Genomic DNA, 20,116 nt, shown 5'->3' with positions numbered 1-20,116 from the left:
TTTCCACTACCAGCTCCAAGTGGGAGTGGTGGACATCAGCATTCAGAGTTGACACCCTAGGCTGCAGGAGCCATGCTTTGTTTTTTTTTACATGTATATCACCACACCATAAAGCCACAATAAATGGCATGAAGAATATTACTACATCTATGATAAAGTGGAACTTATAGTTAACAGTTCTATGTGTGTGTTTTAATCTGAATGATATTCCTCAAATGTAGCTGAAAGCTAACTATTACGTATTTCTTCAAGCAAAGGATGAGCATAACACTTCTGCTGTACATGTTAAGTTTCAAAAGCATGTGAACTGTACTTAATAAAAATGTAAAAATCCCCCACAACCCTTACTTACTCTTACTGGCGGTCTATAGGGGTCAGACACCTATGAAGAAAACAGAAATAAAAATTAGAGATTTTTCTGAAATTGGTCAATATATGGAAAGGTAGGGAACTTCCTTCCTCGGAACACATGAAAATGTAGAAGGCATTGTTCTAGAGAAGTCCTTTGTGGCATAGGAAACCCAAAAGGCTTAAAGGAGGAGCTTCATTAAAACTCATCTCTTTTATTTCTTGCACCAAACACAACAGGATTTATGAAAGATAAAGCAGTTGCATGCCAGCAACCAAACAGTGCCAAGGTTTTTCAGAACCAAGTAATCCTCCCACAATGGAGTGCATTAAAAATTGCTGCTCTCTAAACAAGGCTAAAAGGAAAGAGCTTAAAGGGTTTCCTGCTCCACTTCCGGTGGACTTTGTTTAAATGAGTTTGTAAATCCCCCTGCATTCATGAACTGTTGGAGGTTATTGCCGTAACAGCATATTCAATCTCTGAAGGCTAGTTCTCTCTTGAATTGTATTCTCTTTATTATAAACAATCAAACTGTTTACTGGAACTGAAGGAAGAGTAAAAGAAAGATTGCAAATTGTTGCTTTACCCCTGGAGTCTTTTGCAGAAGAGTGTGGTGGACTGTGCCTGGTCTACCTGCTACATCAATTGGATTTGAAGTCTAAAAGAAAAGAAAATAGCATGAGTGATGCTGTACTGTACCAGCAGCACATCTAATATCTCTAGCTACAGTAAATGGCATTAATCAGTCAATGTTTCTACTGTGCTTTGAACACACATATTGCTGTATTAGTGCTAAATGTTATCCTCTCATTGGCTCCCAACTATGTTTAACCACCATGTCATCTATTAGTATTTAGCAGTGGTCACTACAGACCCCAATGAGATCATGGCTCTATTGTGCCAGGAGCTGTACAATCACATAGTAAGAGAGTCCCTGCCCCAAAGAGTGTACAGTCTAAGTAGACAAAAGATGGGAGAGGAAACAGGGGCATGTAGAGGTGAAGTGACATGCACAAGGTCACACACAGCAGGTCAATGTGATAGCCAAGAAAAGAACCCAGATTTCCCACATCCTAGTCTACTGTTGTGTCCATTGGGCCAGACTACCTCTCTGAGCAGCTTCTGCCATGCGTAGAAATGTACTGGTGGGCAATTTTAAGAAGAAGAGCCTGTGTAGACATAGCTTTAGCGGCTGAAGTGGTATACCCTGGAGCATGTTTAGTAGGTACTTTATAATAGTACTTTCCCAACTTCTTTCCATTTGTTTATTCTATTGTTTCCCCAAGGAGAATTAAACACTTGGAAGTGTAGAATTCCAGTTACTACTCCTCTGTGGTGCCATTTGGTTTTTCTCGGTTCCAGACCAGCCCACAGAGCCCTCTCTTGGCTGACTGGAAGAGAAACCCAAGACCTGGAATTATATGTAAACAATCAGTCTTTGACTTCCCAAGTAGCTGCACCTGTTGCTCCCAAAAAGCTGAGTGCAGAGAGCTTAGGACTAATTCCTTGGCTGGCTATTTTACTCAGAATTTAGGTCAAGTTTCTGTGGATTCCCAACAACCAGGTTTTAAGAGCAACAGTAAATGTAGGGTTTTTGTTTGTTTAATTTAATTTTCTCAGGGCGAGTTGTTAGAACTGTCATATTTATTTTAAAGACAATTCTGAATTGTGTAAGTGAAGAGGCACACTCCCTTGATAGACCTGCATTCAAGGGGCTCTTAGGGTCTCTGAGGTTTAGGGAGGAAACAAAAGTCACAGCTATGATATGGTCAAGAGTCTTGAAATCACATTAATGACAGAGTGTTATTCTGTCCTTCTGTCCCCTGAAGATAGATATGAATGCTTTCTCTAGGACAGTAAATTGAATACTTTTGACCTTTTCAAGTTCTTAGCTTGTGAGAATGGCTTTTGGGAAACTCGCTGAGAAGTTTATAGTCAGCCTGGATTAATTTGAGTGGCTTTACACAGCAGGCCTCAGGCAAGTGACAGGGGAGAAGAAAGAAACAGGGATAAAAACAAACCCTTTGCTTTGTAGGGCAGGCAGTGCAGAATTCATTGTGCCAGAATCAAGCCACTGGTTTGTCCTGTTTATCTAGAACTCAATCAAATAGCTTGGCCCTACTTTTCTTGTTGGTCTGGTTGCAAAAATTATCTTCCAAATGCAAACAGTGGTTAACTGATACAGTGCTGGTTCCTGAAGCCCTTCAATAAACAGTAATTCTGCAGATCATTTCTTATCTTTCTACAAAGATGTGTTTAGAGATGACAGGAGATCTATAAAACCATGTCACTTCAGAAGGTATAAACACGCTTTATCTCAACAAGACTGAGTGTCACTTTTATAAGAATGTCATCAATATTCTCTGTGTACTATGGATTTTTCTGTTGGAATGGATGTAATGTTTTCAGTATACGTTCTCACTTTAAAAAAAGAACATTAAGTTTGAAAAAAAGTATGTGCCATGGAGATTTTTTAAAGTTAAAATGGTGAAATTTGCAGATTTCGCCAATCAGCACTAGTTATAACAATACTTTGCAGTTGTACACTGTCTTTCATCCAAGCATCTGAAAGCACTTACAGACATTAAACAAACCTCACGAAACCACTGCATGGTAAGTATGTTGTTATCCTCATTTTATAGATGAAGAAGCTGAGACACAGTGACTTGCCAGAGGTCAGAAAGCAAATCAGTGACAGAACTTGGAATCGAATGCTTCACTCCTGCTCTAACCACTAAAAAGCATTCCCTCTTATTATTGTTCCTGTGCTTTGATAGCCAATTTCACCCCTACAGCTGGCTGCTATCTGGTTGGGGGAGTGACCTGTGTGTATCAGTCTGTTTAATTTGTAAAGTGTTTGAGATTCATCAGTCTATATTAGAACTGGGTGAATATTTTTAACTAAGTAATTTATATGACCGAGTTTCTGCTTAGCTGGATTTGACTTAGGGCAGTGATCCCCAGTTGAGGCTGAGAGCGGGGGCCAAAGCTCTAGTTGGGGGCCGAGGCCTAAGCTGTGGCTGGGGTGGGGGCTGGAACTGCAGCCGCGGGGTCTGAGGCCAGGGCCAGGAATGGGGCCACAGAACCCAGCGCTGCAAACGGGAGCTGCGGCTGGCCAGGAGCGGGGCCTGGGGCTGAAGCTGGAAGCCAAGGCTGGGGCTGGAACAGAGATCGGGGCAAAACGGGGCTAGGTGGGGCTTCCTCCCCACCCCTGTGGCGGCTGGCCCAGGCCCTGCTGCGCCTCCCCAAAGGTTCCTCCAGGGGCGTGCCCCACAGTTTGGGGACCACTGACTTAGGGCATGTCTACGCTACAAAATTATGTCAACCTAAGTTCTATCAGCATACCACCGCCACAGTAATTACATCGCTTTTGCATGTCCACACTATTCTCATTGTGCTGGCAGTACATGTCCTACCAGCAGTACTTGTACCGATTGTACTGTCAGTGTGGGCCATTGTGAGATGGCTTCTGAAAGTCAGTAACAGTCAATGTAAGCAATGCAATGTCTACACTGACGGCAGCAAATTCACCACCGTCACATCGATTTTTCTGGTTCGATTGAGTGGCAGTGAAGACACGCTCAGTTGATCCGGAAATCGATCTAATAAAGCCACCTCCCCAAAAAATGTAGCGCTGCATTGGTGGGTACGCATTTCCCATTGGCGCAGTGCAGTGGAGACGGTGAGCTAAACGGAAGTTACGAAGTCGACGTGAGTTACGCAAGCTACCCTTCCTCACTACCTCAACATTGACCCTACGCCTCTTGTGGAGGTGGAGTTATTAAGTCGGTGTAGTGGGGCAGTTACATCAGCAGGAGTGAAATTTTCATTTAGACACTTACATAGTTAGGTCAACATAAGCTACCTTGAATCAACCTAACACTCTAGTGTAGACGAGGCCTTAGATTTGCATATGAACCACTGCACTCCTCTCCAAAGAACTATTCCCGGCTCCCAAAAGCAGCTGAGCTAGTCAAAAAGGTCATTCAAATAATCAGCGACAGCACAATTCTGGTCACAGTCTCCTATTGAAAGATCAAAGACCATGCCTAATGCAACAATAATAAATTTGTACCTTCGGCTGAAATGCTCCCTGAAGTGACCCAAAAGGACCTGAATGTGGAAGCATAGGTGGCATTCCAGGCATTGCAGGAGGATAGGTTGGAAAGAACTATAAAAGAAAAAGACGACATGAACAATAGTAGAGGCAGGAGCTAAGCTTGTCAAACATTCTTACAAAACTTTGACAAGCCAAAATAAAACTTGAAAATTTGCAGATCTGAAGCCTGAATATCTATGCTGCAATTTTTAGCCTGCAGCCTGAGTCCCATGAGCCTAAGTCAGTTGATCTGGGCCAGTAACTGCTGTGCCACAGGTCTTTTATTGCTATGTAGATGTACCCTTTGTCTTATGACCAGAGCAAAATTTTTATAAAAGGAGCATGTGCTCTGTGGCATTGCATTGTGTGGAGCTCTGATTTGCACAGGGATGCAGAAATCCACTCTATCAGAAATCTCTATGCACTCCCCACCCTCCCAGGCACAGCAATTTAAAGCTAAAGCAAAAAAAAATGCAGACGACAAAGTTGAAAAGTACAAAGATTTTACATTTAAAAAAAATTCAAACAAGACTAGGAAAACTTTGTGGATGGATGACTCGAAACCCAGTCTATGTCAACTAAAGACACCCAAGCAAAGCAGTAGCAAGCAGAAGCACAAATAGTGGTACTGCTTAAAAACATGAATACTCACGTTGGAATGTCGGAAGTAAGGGTTGTCTAATTTGGGAGCATACTTGTCAAACTGGAAGTAAAGGAGAAAAGAGAAGTTGAGTTTGCTTTCCACAGCACATAATGAACCCAGATTTCAACATCCATAAATGAATCATGGCCTCTTTGCATAGCATTTACCAGAAGAGGGGAGACTATTCCAAACTCATGTGGGAGGGAGTGACCAGTCTTCCAAAGCTGTAACAGTGGTAAAGTTATAGCATCTAGTTGTATACTAGCCCCAGAAGTACCTCTCTGAGTAACAAACTTTGCACAAATTGGTCACCTCATTGTTATCGAGAGAGCTCTGAATTGGAACACTCACTCCATCAAAAAATGTAGGGAAGTTGTTTTCAGATCCAAAGCTGGCATCTCTCTAATGCGCTGAACTAGACACTAAGTCAGAATGCTGGGGAAGTTTGGATTCTAATCCAGATCTTACTTCTGCAACTTGGACTCAGCTCTAATTGTCAAGCTACTACAAAAACAAAATACAAAGTACAAAATATCTGGTGCAGTCAGCCATTTCCCCCTCCCTGTTGTAGCGGCAATGCCAATATGGTGACGATAGCTTTTTGGAAAGGGACCCAAGGGCTCCATGCAGAGACAATTATATTAATCCACCCGCTCCCAAACAAGGAGAGGTTCAGTGGTCACGGGAGAAAGCCTGACTGTGAACGCCCCCCCTCCCCGCCTCCCAGCACAGGGCTTTAACACCTCCATGCATGTGACTGGGTCCCATATTTATTCTCACCAGCATTGGTCCTGAATACCTTTAGAAAAAAAATTCATGTTTCATCTTTGAACAATAAATATTCTGTTGGGGGGAGGGCAGGCAAGGGACAGTGAGCAAGGACCCCCCGGCATGCTGCTCATTTGGCAAGTCAGCTGCTGTTACATGCTATCCTTCGTGCAGGAGAGCAGATTTGTAATTTCATTAATTACAGTTATTACTGGAGCCATGTACCCGCCAGTGTAAATACCATAAATTACTAAACACATGCAGCTGGAGATTTCAACACTCCTCTCTGGCATTAGGGTTAATAAACCTGATTTAGTGGAATATAAGAAGATGTGAGTAAAATACAACAAAAGAGCCTCGCAAGCTGTTTTCACTAGAAAGTCTGACATCAACAGGGCGTGGGTGAATGGGGAGGGAGCTGTCAGCAGGATCAGATATCAGGATTCTCAAATAACACACCAGGTTTCAAGGAATGTTTAGAGGTTGTTTTACAAAGCAGAAGAAAAGAGAAGTATTTGCACATGGCTACACTGTGCAAGCACCTGGGGCTCAATTTGGGGTGGGAGATATTACTTTCATTGTTCTGTCGCTAAGCGGATTATTACTAAACAATGTCATCATGCAACTTACACCAGGAAAGAAAAGTGAGAAATATTATTTCCCATGAATCATTGGTAGTTTTCCCCAAATGCTGCCTTTAATGGTTATTTCTCACTTTTGCCAGTCCTAGTAGAAGAGGACTCTCTCTACATTTTAGATGTGGCATGAACTGAGAAGGAAAAAGCTGAATTCTGTTGTTTCAACCTAACAAAATAATAATCGCCAGGGATGAAAGGAGCAAGTGCTTACAAGAACTGCCAAAGCTGGTTTATGCCAGATACCCTAAGATTGCGTAACAGAAGCAGAAAAGCCCTATTGTGTTACGAGCAATGCCAGTGAAGAAATGCCAGCTTATTCCATGGCCAAAAGGTTTTGTCCTGTAAGAAGAGCCAGCCACACATCAGTTAGTGTTTGCTGACCAAATCAAATCATAAATGCCCAAATTGACTACTGGACACAGTTTGGGGAAATAGAAAACAAACAAACAGGACAACATTGAAATCAAACAGTATAAGTACTGTGTTACAGTAAGAAATGCAAGCAGACCTGTATTATATACTCCAGTATAGACAGCCAGACATATATTATTCCACAAAACCTTTCTTGACATTTTATTTTATATTAGAAGCCTCTATTCTTCTGGCATTGTTGTTTGCGTGTGCACACCTGTGTGTGTATGTGTAAAGTAGCCGAGTCAGCTGATGCAGCTCCAAGGATGGGTTGTTAAACTAAACAAAAGTACAGAGCTGACTGTTTACCATGAAGAGAAAAGATAAAGGGGCCTGAGAACTGCACAAACAGTGTATCTGTTTATTGGTTGCAGCACAAGGGAACCATGATGATAAACGTTTTTGGTTCTGAATGGGAAAGAGAAAATCCTTCAAGAGTCGATTGGCTTAAGTCAGGAGTGTGGCTTCTTGGGGGATGAGGGAGAGAGAAGCCTGCCTGAAATAAAGAGAACTGATTTTGGTAAGGTTGGGTTAGACTTTTTGACCCAAGATTCTTTACTTATCCTCACATTTTGGGATGGGGTACGCACTATGGGAGGTGCAGAGGGTGGCATGAGCGGCGTCTGGGGTAAGCTGGATGAAAAAGGAGTGAATGTGTGCTGGTGGGTGTGCTGGTGCTGGTGGGTGTGTTGGTGCTGGTGAAACTCCGCCCTCAGCAGTGGCACTGGGCCAAGAGAGGCACCAGCCCGGTCCGAACTCTGAACCAAAAACCGGTTGTTCAGCTCTTGCCTGAGCAGTTCATGATCTAGAGGAGAGAGGAAAAAAAAAAAAAAAGACACAAAGGCCCATCGGCCTGTGAGTTCCACAAAGACATAGAAGAAAGAGTCAGATATTCACCTGGCATTCCCTGTTTCTGCAGGTCATGCTGTGGTGGTTTTCTACGTGAGGACTCATTGGTGGAGGTAAGAGAGATGCCTGTGACAAAGTACCAATCAGAATCCCCGAATGAGGCTGGCAATACATGATTGGTTGGTTGAATGATATCAACAGGCTGGTATCTAAAGACAAGAGAGAACACCATGAGTCATCACAGCAGAAAACACAGTGGGGCTTCATAAAGCATAAACAAGTTTGCCCCTCCCCACTCCCCCCCAACCCAGCCATGAACACTGAGGTTAGGACACTGTCAAGTTAAAAATAAAAATAGAATGACTCCCTTTCTTCCCAACCCACAACAGGTTCCCTTCCCTATACTATAACCCACTTTACATTATCAACATTGAAAAAAACGTTAAACGTTCTCCCCCCGCCCCCTCCCCCCTTTTTTTTTTTTTTGGTGCATTGGCCTCAGCTATGACAGTGAAAATACACTAGTCAGTTTCAACCCAGGTTTTCCTGCAAAAGGCTGCAATGTTTGTATTGGGAGCACTGCAGAGGAATATTGGTTAGTTTTAAAATAAGCAAGACAAACCTGTTCCCACTGAAATTAAAAAAATGCTGGGAAACATTTGCATTGATCTTCTTTAAATTCTATTTTTTGGCCAAAATTGACCTGTTGGTGTCCCTTTGAAAAAGGCACTTTAAAAACCACAGCAAAAGATTGAGGAAATAACAGCATATAACTTCACCATCCCTCCAAGGAAAACAATGGCCAATCCACAGAGATACAGAAACAGTCTAACATGACTGGCTTCACTGGGTTCTCTGTGTGTGTGAAGCAGCCAGGTTAGTGCCTGATCACATGATAGCATTTTTCAGTGGCTCTTTTTGCTGCAGCTGCAACTTAAAGGCTGGCCCACAAATCTTTTGTGGTAGTGATGGGGGTCTTTCTGTTCTTGGCCCAGTCTGGCTACCATTTTATTGTCATCCCCATCTGCAAGACCCCTTGTGGAAGCCATACAAACTCCAGCCAGGAGGCAACTCCACAGGCCTCAATATACAGTACAAATGAGCCTCAAACTCTGGGCTGTGGATGAACTTGCTGCCTTCACTTACTCCTTGGAGGTGAAAGATAAAGCTCAGGAATCAAGCTGAGGCATACCATGTGACTAATGGTAACCATTAACCAATCAGGCTGGGCTGAAAATACTACAAAATATACACATTTCATTGGCTGATTTGTTCAGTGTCACTTAAGCGCCTCGGCCTGTGAGTTTAAGCTGCTGTTCCACAGTAGTGCCCATGGGATTGGATTTACTCCCCTCCTTTTGATATAACCAGTGGGGGAGTATGCATTGTGTACCTGAGAACATTTGTGCGGGGAATTCTGAAGCTTCAGTTCCCTGTTCCAAATAAGGTACCAATTCTGGAAGAGGTTCAACACCTTTAATGATATATTTCTAAACATTCCATTTCTTTCTTTTATCAGACAGTAATTGACATTTATTTCTCCTCTGCCTCCAGTTTATTCTCCCATGTGAAAACTGGGAAGGGAGGAGGGGACACATTTCACTGGTTCAAGAGCTGAAGAAGGTTGCAGCTCCTATAAAAAGAAAATGTTCTATCATATGATACAGGGTCTCCCTTCAGTGTCAATATGTGATGGTAACTAGCCCTTGGTCCCCAGATGGGGACAGATTTTCAACAGGGCTAAGCACTCAATGTACCTTCAGCTCCCATTCACTCCAGCACCAGTGAATGGAGCCAAGAGCACTCTACATTTTGCAAGTTCAGGCCCATAACAGGGAAAACATCAGTTACAACAAGACCCCCGTCTGGAATGGAGTAAATGTTTATAGCTTTTAAATTGCATTGGAAACTAGTTGCTTGACAGGCACTTGTAAGTGATCTCTCATCTAGGTGTGTGCTGTTTCATATTTATAATTACTTCAGGGCCATGCACAAGTTACAAATTAGATTTTTTGTTGTTGTTGAGGCAATATTGGTGAAACTCACAAGGCCTTTGGAGTGCTTATGCCCCCTTAAATCTTCAACACCGGATTAACATGGCCCTCTGCAAAGGAGTGAATTTCACCCACTCTGAAACTGTCAAAAGTATGTATGAGGTGGCTTGGATACATGTGGGAGGTGATACGGAGTGGAATCGGTTTTAGCAAACTTACATCTCTCTTCATTTCCTATGAGGACAAATTTCTTTATGCATTTGAAATATACTGTCTTTTCCATGATGTGTGTGTGTGTGATATTAGCATTATCCCAAATGTTTAACTTCTGCATCTTAAAAGTCTGTGAAGCGGTTTCCATGGAACAAATGGCTTTAGATGAAACAGGTTCAACAATACTCAGTCTGTAATGACTAAGTCAATTAAACCTTCAGCTTTTTTTTCTTTTTTGGAAGGGGGAGCAAACAGATCTCATCTCAAATTTTAAATCAGATTCACTATTAATCCAGGAGATACCTGATTATTTCTTATTTAAATGCTGTCTAGAATTGTAATGATCAGATGGGGGAGATAATATCTTTCACCAAAAGACGTTGGTCCAATAAAAGAGACAAACTTTTGAGCTTACACAGAGCTCTTCTTCAGGTTTTTTAGAATTATGGAAGATACTGAAATTTTATGAATCATCTGCAGTAAATAGGATAAAGACAGCATGTATCCTCTTCACCGGCTATGTGCTATGGTAAGTATGTCTGACAGGCATATTATAAATATTCATTATTTCCATTTCTGTAGCGCTTGGTACCTCCAGTCACGGACCAGGACTCCATTGTGCTAGGTGCTGTACACATACAGAACAGCTGCTGTCCTATTATCAATATTATCAAGTATGCTGATAACACATACACACATACATGCTGCTGAACATACACATGTTCCTTGATGTTACACTGATTTCAGTAAAACATCCCATTTAAGTTGCAGCAGAATAATAGAGTGGGCAAATGAAATTCTGAAATTCTAGTTCATGTTCCACACACGTCCTTGAGTTAGACTGTAATGGTAAAATGTTCAAAAGTACCCATAAGTGACTAAAGCTCCTAAGTAACTTTTTGAAAATGGGATTTAAGCACTAAGCCTCATTGAAAGTCAACAGGATTTATGCTGTTAAGTCCTTAAATAACTTTTGAAAATAGGACTCAGGAGCCTACGTCACTTTAGGATACTGTAAAAAATTTTATCTTAAGTTTCTAAGAGCCAGTGCAATATCTTTATAATGCACCATTTACATGCTACAGGAATATTAAATAATAATAGATTAACACATGGGCAAAAATGGAGAGAAACAAAACAAAACTACTTGTAATATTTAAGACTTTGGTACTTGAATGTAGAGAGCCTATGGTGAGATTTTCTTTGGGCAAGCACTAAAATAGACTGTAAACAACTATTATTAAAATCTAACATCTTAAAAGACAATGTATGTTAAAAATAAAATAAATGTGTTTTTTAAAAAAAATCTGGCATAACTCAAAGAAACTGGATCTCTCTGTTAGCGTCAAGATAATCCACTTTATGGGGGGGGGGGGGGGGGGGGGGTTGGATGGAGGGATAAAAAAGAATTGGCAGCTGTAAGTGCCTCAATATCTGATTTCTTTAAGAGACTTGAAGTCAGACTGGTGGATCTATGGCTGGCTCCAGATTTTAGCCTTCCACAACTTTGCCTTTGTTAATCTGAAAAATCTGGAGGAACAGCAGCTTGGCATACTTTAAGAAGAGCTTTCTAAAAGGCACTATCACACAATGGGGATAGAAGCAGTGTTCCAGTTGCAAAATGGGCTTTAGAGAGTGGAATCAGGACTAGGTATTTTATCTGTCAGTGATGCCTGTTACAATGGATTGAGCCACACAATAACAGAGCTAGCTACGTAGTCACTTGTATTACCACTAAATCCCTAGCACCCACTAATTTGTGTCTCCTGTGTGTGAGAGCACATGTGACAGGGATAGGGAGAGAAGAACACTGACAGCTGCCATTTTATTTTGCTAACGTTATGTACCCCCTAAAACTCAAAAGGGAGGACAGAAAGCTTTGACTAGCACACATCAGGGTCAGCCATGGAGCTCTTGACTAGCAACCCATTTGGGGGTCACTAGTAAGTTACCTATGCAAGCTAGAGTTTCCAGAGAAAAAGATGCTATTAGAAGCATATCATTTCCTTGTTACACTGATATGCACAGATCTAACTTATTAGTATCACTGACATGCAAATACTGGAAGCCAATGGCCTGAACTCTGCCTCTTCACTTAAAACTTAAGCAGAAGTGTCAAAGGGCAGCAATTACTTTAAATTTAAAGGGACAAAGCAAGCAGTTTTTTTTCTAGAAGGAAAAAAGAAGGAAGAACCCAAAGGACCCATGTTTCCTCTAACTGTCTCTTCTAGCCTGGTGCTTTTATTGAGTGCACATGTGCTACCAAGCAACATTACACCACAATAAGGACTATATTGCTGGTAGGAGTTTGAACCTAGCTCTTCAGAGGTGATCTGCAAACCCACTGCATCACTTATTTGTTAGTAGCAGAGCTCTTATCTTTTGCTGGCAAACTACCATATGTGAGTAGGCCACTTCATCTTGCTCCTACTGAAGTCAATAGTGAAAAATCCCCAGGCCTGTTAGTGACTACATTTCCATTTCCTCCTCTCATGGTCTGTCTGCACTATGTCCAAGATGTCTATCACTGGAATTCTAAGTCTCTTTGCCTTAAATAGAGGAAGAAGAATAAATCTCCACTGTGATGCCCAACATGTCCTCAGGCATGTGGCTGAAATTCTAGACAGGGCCAGGTCCTTGAAAGAAGGCATCTTACCATGACAGCCCTGGAGAGGAGCCAGAATATTTTGGTCTAGTGTCATTTCGAGAGTTTGTCTGGGGGCAATTCTCATTTCCACCCCTTTAAAAGATCAATTTTAAATAATGGGATATTTAGCCCCTGAAAATGAAAGCAGGATGCCAAGTCATCAGAGTTTTTGGCAGCAGATCTCCCCTCTCCCTACTCTCTTTAACTGGTTTTATAGGAAACAGAAGGGTACATTTTTTTCAATCCTTGTCCTCGTTAATCCCTGCTGAGTTAGTTGTAGAGTCAAATGCCAGATCAAAAGGAGCAAGTCAGAGTTCCAGTGAAGTCTCTAGCTGCCAGGCTCTCCCACAGGAATAGCTATAGGCTTATGGAGGAACTATCAACGGGGAATTTAGGGCATAAGTGACAACAGGGATGGAGGGGGAACAAAGGAAACTTCTCAAAAAGGCTGTAAAAATAACAAAAAGTCTAACAGCAGAGCTCGGTGACTTTAACACTGGGGAAGGGGTGTCTCACTTGCCAATCTATTTTATCTGTTCTGTCTGCTGACCAGAACAAATTTAGTCAAATCAGCTCTAAACAGCAGCTTCTTCCAATGCAGGGTTGAGTACCAGTCCTTTATTTATTAATTAAATATATAAAGGCACAGCTCAACATATTCGGGAAAACCAGAGTGACGGTGGAAATGTATCATTGGACAATCTGCCCCTCCAGAAAGTAACTAATTTTTAGCAAACCATCCTAAAGCTTATTACAAAGAGCAAAACCCCCTCCCCATGCTGGGTAAAAAAGGCAGCAGCAAAAACACAGATTGCAGCGTCTTTAAATGAAAACATGAATTTAGGCTAGGAGTTTCAAAAGCACCTGAGTGATTTTGGTGCCCAAATCCCGTTGGAAGCCTAACTCCCCTAAGATCCATAGAAAATCCCAGCTTTAATAATAATTTATACTCAGATTCATTTCCTCTCCCCTTCTTCCTTTTGTCAGAGAATGAGGAATATACAGCGATTGTCCTGCATTTTAACCTAGGCCTCAGCATGCAGGTCCAATTCAGTTTCTCTGACCTGTTACAATACTACTCTTGACCATTTCAGGAGACTCTGTGAAAGGGATGTTTGCACTGTTTTTTGCCTGTCAACCCCCCCAAGCTCCACTGTAAATATGGTGCATGCACAGGAGACCAGCCCTGGTAAAAATTAAGAGGACCTACCTGCAGGGTGTCCTGGTATCACAAGGCTATTGGTGGGTAACGCTGGTGGAGGTGGTAGCGTGGGTGGGGTGGCAAACATGGCCGGATGGTGCTGGTGTTGGGTCTGCGATCTGAGAGGGAAGTGTGAGGTAGCAAGATTAGAGATGGAGAGGGGCAGGGCTGGGCCGGAAGAATGGTGAGGAGGGATCTGGGGGGAGAGGGGAAGGTGTTTGGGGAGGCTGATGCTCGTTCCGCTGCTGGCACTGCTGCTCCTGCTGTGGGGGGAGAAATGGGAAGGAGAGAGAAAAAAAGTGTCATACAATGCAAGAGAGTCAGAACCACACGGTGTCAGAGACAGCTTGGCTCTATAACAATGACCTTACCCAGCATAAAGGCATGAAACCTAGGTCCTTCCTGCCCATTTCTGGGAGCTGTCCAGGTGAGAGTTAAAGATCTCAATGACCTTTCCCAACAGAGCAGCCATATGGCATGAGTTCTCCTGGGTGACATTCCCTTTTGGGACTGAACAGGTTTCAGTTCTCAGAGCTGTGGGTGAGCTAATGTTGAGGTGCCGTAGTGGCAGCTGTATTTGCACCTTTATTTAGAGCATGATGACCTTGCAATGGCAACGGGTTTCCTTGTGATCACAAGGCTCAATGACTGTAATCCTTTTTCTGTTACTCAATGTCCAGAGTGCCGTAGAGTATGAGCTACTGTGGTGTAATGGTGTTATGCCTGCCCTGCATTTTTTGTAGTGATATTTTATTATACAAAAGCAATATGATATATATATTATTTTAATTATACTGGTTTTAAAAGATTATTATTATTCAGTTGCACAGCACCCTAGCAGCTTTGGTGGGGATGGTGGAAAGATAATATCAAGGCAGTTAATATTTACTACATACTACCACAATACCAATGTCTTGTGATTATCTAAGCTCTCTCAGATACTTGTGTTTGTTTGAACGGTGCCAATGTGATGCTGTTATTAAACATTTATATTGCGGTAGCACTTAAAGGCCACAACCAGGGAGGGGCCCCACTGTGCTAGGTGCTAAATGAACTGGTAATAAATGACAGTCCCATATCTTGTTCTTTATGCAGCCAAAAAAGTTATGAGATGATGCAAACACTGTTCACTGAATTAATCTAATTCAACAGGCTGATTTGCGGGGGGATGGTGCGTTTTCCATACCAACAAAGGGACTGCCCAGGCCCCGTTTATTCCTGTACTTTGACTGGACAGTCTCCTCTCGCTCTCCAAGCTCACCCCCATTTTATTTCTACCCAAGAAATATGAATCTTTGCATTTTACTTACAGGATGAAAATATTCTGAAAGACAAACTGAGCCTCGTGCTAGTCTTACAGTTCTGCTGGACATGTTACATTGCAATATCTTTTTTGCTCTATATGAAGAGTTGTACTCTGAGACTGCTGTTACTGATGCATCCTTAGTTTGAACTGTGATCCCTGGGAAAAGGTCACGAGGCATGGAATTTGGTTTTTTTTCCAGTGGCTCCTATTCTCACTACTGGTTCTGCTGTACCACTTAAACTACACCAATGTCATATGAACATACGTGACCATGGCAAACCCAAACACTTTGGGTTTGCAACTGGAGTTCACCATGGGGAAAAAATGGGTTTGTTCAAACTCAAACTGTCTTCCAATTACTAAGGCCTCTGTTGACCGGTTCTGACAGAAAAAATTGCAAATGCATTGGAAGCTGGACCTAGAAAGTTTTGCACCAGAGCCATAACAACCCTTGTTCATTAGGGAAGCTCTGGTCACAATCTCTGTCATGTAGCTACGCAATACAGCTGATAACCAGCTGGAAATACATGGCTATGTGGTGTCAGCCTAGAGGAATACAATGACTCTCACAAGTAGAGCACCTTACCCAGAAAATGGGAAAAATCTATAGCCTATTCTACAGAGATTTTAATACCTTTTCAATGAATTGTGTCCTGGAAGTAGAGTTTGAGTTATACACAAAGAAGCTATGCAAACACCCCTTTCCCCCACCTGATATTGAGTCCGTTGTGAGCCACCTGGTGATGCACTTGGTAGTTGAGAGGGGGAGGGATGTGACTCTGAGGTTGGGTCCGAAGCTCAGGTATTAGCTGAGGCTGAGACTGTGGTCGAGGCTGAGGTTGTGACTGCGGCCGAGGCTGTGGCTGGGGTGTGAGCCTTGGCGGTGCTGGTGCTGAGATCACTGGCTCCTTCTTCAACAGTGGGCTTGCTCTGGCGCTCGATGTGGGCGCAGAAGAAGTGGAAGTCACAACAGCAGCAGCTGGCTGGGGGCTGGGGATAGGCAGCACAAAGGGCACGTCGGTGCTCAGTTCCCGGCTGCGCTCTAGCCCTGAAACCTTTGGGATGGTTGCTGCTTTTGTTTCAGGTTTGTCATTCAAGGTTGGACCTTACAGAAAAACAGAAGAAGAAAAGTGACATACTGTAGCATCTTTGTTTATTTTCCTGTATATTATTGCAGAATATTTGCCCATTAAAAAAATGTCATATTTAACTTGTGGGAGCATCATCAAACAGACCTGTCAGTCTGCCCAGTATATGGCACTTGTTCAAGTGCGTGCAAAAGACCAAACTGTTGTCTAGTGGGTACTTGATGCAAAGAACATAACCTTACTACAACTATAGAACACTATTATATACAGCATGAATGCATCTCAGGTTACTGCTAATGCATTTCCCACCAAATTTAGTTTCCCTGAATAGATGATAAATCTCATGGCCATAAATCTGATCACAAGAGTTTTGGTTCAGTTATTTTATCAATGGTCTTTCAAGGTAACCTGCATGGTATATCTTGCCATTCATAGCTATGGGCATGATAACTAATCACTGACAAGCACATGCCTTAACACTCCTCAGCATGCTTTCTGAGATGAATACTAAGGCCTTTTATGAGAGAGAGATTGACACAATGATTGTTTGTATGGCTCTGACCTCATCCTTCACTGGATGCACATTCACATGTGAAGATGGAACAAAACAGTCTAGAAAAACCAGCAATGAGCACAGTAGGGCAGCCCTGTTCACCCTAAATGTTTTGTGGCTATCAAAGAACATACTAACTGCTGTAACATACGCCAAAATCATAATTAATATGGAAATGAATGGCTTATAGGTACCAATCAAAATGAGGTTTTTTGTTTAACGTGTTAAATTCCTCACAGAATTTTTGCCCAGTAAAACGCTGAGTCTTCATTATTTCCAATGAAGTTTGAAGCTCAGGCCAGTAGAAGAGATTAAACAGCAGCAACAACAAAAAAAATCAGATCAAGGAATAAAACAAAAGGCCTAAGACAAGAACAGAAACCACATGCAACATGCTGAATACTCAATTCCTAAGCATAACTTCCTTTTAACATTGTGTATGTATCCCTGAGTGCATGGATGATCCATAATTCATCACCAGAGGAGCCTTCCATTGACTGAGTCTATCGTTCATTTGCGTCTCTGACACACACGCACCCCATTATATATATATGTATTAAGTTTACTGAACATGTTTTTATTATATCTAAATAATTTTAGGGTTTTATTTATTATTATCTTCAGCCCACGCAAGTTGTTGGAGAGAATATGACAGAGAAATATGTGAGAAAGGAACATGGGTGCCTACCTACACATACAACACTAAAGTGGACAAATTCCACTTATTAAATTACTTATTAAATTACCTCATCAAAAGGGCTAGATAGTGTTGAAATATATTCATGATGTATAAAGTGTGAGAACACCACACACAACATGCAGCTATTTCTGCATAACTTATTCTACACTGTGTCTGATTCATCACTGTCTGGCTCCAGTGACTGGAGTTACACTGGTATAAAATTGGAGGAAGGCAATATTGAATCAAGTTCTCTGCCTCCCTGTAATATACCATATCATTTTGTATTTATAAAATATACATCTAATGACAGGGTGATATCAGATTATTTTCCTCCTCCTTTTGATAAAAGCCAATTTCTCAAACGGCTTGTGGCTCTGTTACACTAGGCCAACTGTCTAGTTTCCTTCATAAAAACACACATGAAAGGCACTGAAATAAAAAGGCTATTTTCATGAGCTTGGGAAGAGTTGTGACTGCATTATTCATGAGTGGCAGAAAAGAGAGGGAATTCCAAAGAAATTTCAGTGCTTTGGGTGGATCAAATGGTAATTCAACCCCCTGTCAGCTGATCCTCATTTTGAGACAATCTACAGCTGTCCCAAATACACATGATCACTTTCATTGTATTTTTCAGATGTGATTTGGTTTATTGTCTTGAAGATAATGGTAACAGATTTTAAAGTGACTGTACTTCTAAAAATTAAATTTCCATTAATCTACAGTTCACTGATTTTTATTAATGCATCTATATCCAATGGGATATATCCATCTGGCTAAATTTAAGTCAATGGGAGTTTTGCCACTGACTTCAGCAGGGCTAGGATGCCACCCAATATGCTTTTCAAAGGAAGCATATTCACAGTTATAGATCCCATAGTTATTTAAAGGCTTCCCATAAAAAATACTCAGATTCTATTCCTGACCATAGGTTCTATGAAATCTTCTTAGTTCATTCCATCCAACAGGCGCATTCAGAGTTAAACTTTAAACAGTGTAATTACAGGCAATGTAGACTAATGGTGTATATTCAGGACACACTGGCACCATAAAAGTTAAAGAAGTCGAGTAAAAACAAAAAATCAATTGGATCCAAAACAAATCAATGAGGTGTTGCATTAAAAGCAGCTGTGTGACCAGTTTTATATACAACTATTGATTCCCTGTGGTTCCAGTATTAGATCTCATTTGCAATTTTCTCAAAGCAAAAGCCTATAGCCCCTCGCTGACTGAAATGACCAATCAGCTGTAGAACACTGTGGTAACATGTCTAATTCTTAGTGCCAACTCATATCTCTCAAATTGCAACAGTGAAGTGTTTTTCTGAGAACAATCCAAAATCTAATGAAAACACTAGGATACAAATTTGTTTGCAGCAGGAAAGCACCAGAAGAGAGGTGAATCTCCTTCCCGTCATACCTATGTCAAGTACAAACAAAGTATTTAGAAAGGAAAGATCTGGTGTGAGTGAGTTTGTGTGTGACAGAGAGAAATCCATATACATTCAGATGCAATGATAATGAGGATCATATATGGATGGATGGGTCTCACTATCATAGGTTATCACAGTTATTTTCATTTTTTCATAGCTGCAGTACAGTGTGCTGAAATAAAACCACTTCATGTATTTGATTTACTAGGGCAGGAAGTTGCACATAAGTAAAATTGAAAGCATGGAGAGAGGTGATTAGAAGAAAGTAGAGACTGGTCCAAGCCCAAATATTCAGATATGGGGTGTGTTTGGGTCTATACTTTTGTTTCACTTGCTTACTGGGATACAGGCAAGTGTGAAATTTGGATCCAGGCCCCAGCTTAAATTCCAGATCTGCTGAAGACCAGGATTGCTCAGATCCAGGGGTTTACCTATAGTCTTTGGCAGGGAGGACAGAGTCAGGTGAATATGGGACACTGTCACCCAAATCAACACACATCTCAGTTTTAGTCATGTCTTTGTTAGACCTATAACACACATTTATCTATATAGAAAGGGATACTTGCAGAACCCTTCCCACCAGACATATATAGAGCTACTAGCAACCACTAGCTTTACAGTGTAAGATCCCTTGGATACACCCCAAACATTGGTTCTACAGGATACACACTATGCGTAGAGTGAACGGATGTTCCATTTTTCTAGGAATGTCTCTGTTTTCCTGAGGCACTCAAGCCAATAATATATATATTTAAAAAATGCTTTTTTCTATCAATTTGGTGCCCCAAACCAATACCCACTTACCAACTGCTAAAATCTTCCTGCATCCCCCCAGTTACTCACACACACAATTCTCCCCAAATTTATAGTAAGATGTCCCAGTCACTACCTTTGCAATGAATGAAGTATTCATTTACCTTGTTTCATAGACTTACTGTTAAGAAAATTCCTGGCCAACACTCCCCCTTCAATTCTTGATCTATGTGTGTGTTCATGTAGCCCTCATATACATTTATGTGGCACAGTATGACTAAATCAGCTTTGTTCCAACTTCACACTGAGCTCTATTAGAAAACTGTGTTTTTATTCTTTTATGATTTCATTGTCCATCCAGAACACTACCCAGAATTTCAGAGCCTTCCTCTGCAAAATACCTGAGACCTTCAACCTCACACTCTCTTGGTAAGGAATTTTTACCTCTTCTGCACAAGTTGCCTTCACTTGATCAGAGATGACTGCTGTTCAC

The 20,116-nt window shown here is 41.6% G+C and overlaps 1 protein-coding gene across 10 annotated transcripts in view; it reads right to left on the bottom strand.

Annotated features, from left to right (window-relative positions):
* FBRSL1 (fibrosin like 1) overlaps positions 1 to 20,116 on the bottom strand; it is a 690,776-nt gene that overhangs the window by 17,884 nt on the left and 652,776 nt on the right. For all 10 annotated transcript variants that reach the window (XM_067539808.1, XM_067539803.1, XM_067539799.1 and 7 more), the window contains 7 exons: positions 15,830 to 16,223; positions 13,822 to 14,075; positions 7,806 to 7,966; positions 5,101 to 5,151; positions 4,425 to 4,520; positions 936 to 1,007; positions 353 to 382 (listed from right to left, as the gene is read on the bottom strand). In XM_067539808.1, coding sequence (XP_067395909.1) covers positions 353 to 382; positions 936 to 1,007; positions 4,425 to 4,520; positions 5,101 to 5,151; positions 7,806 to 7,966; positions 13,822 to 14,075; positions 15,830 to 16,223 — 1,058 coding nt within the window. The remainder of the gene's footprint in view (positions 1 to 352; positions 383 to 935; positions 1,008 to 4,424; positions 4,521 to 5,100; positions 5,152 to 7,805; positions 7,967 to 13,821; positions 14,076 to 15,829; positions 16,224 to 20,116) is intronic.

This window comes from Emydura macquarii, unplaced genomic scaffold (genome assembly GCF_026122565.2).
Source record: "Emydura macquarii macquarii isolate MOO-44397 ecotype Brisbane River unplaced genomic scaffold, CSIRO-AGI_Emac_v2 contig_554, whole genome shotgun sequence".
In the NCBI taxonomy this organism is placed as follows: Eukaryota; Metazoa; Chordata; order Testudines; family Chelidae; genus Emydura; species Emydura macquarii.
Note: the sequence above shows the minus strand (reverse complement) of the source record. Positions and strands in the feature narration are given on the sequence as shown.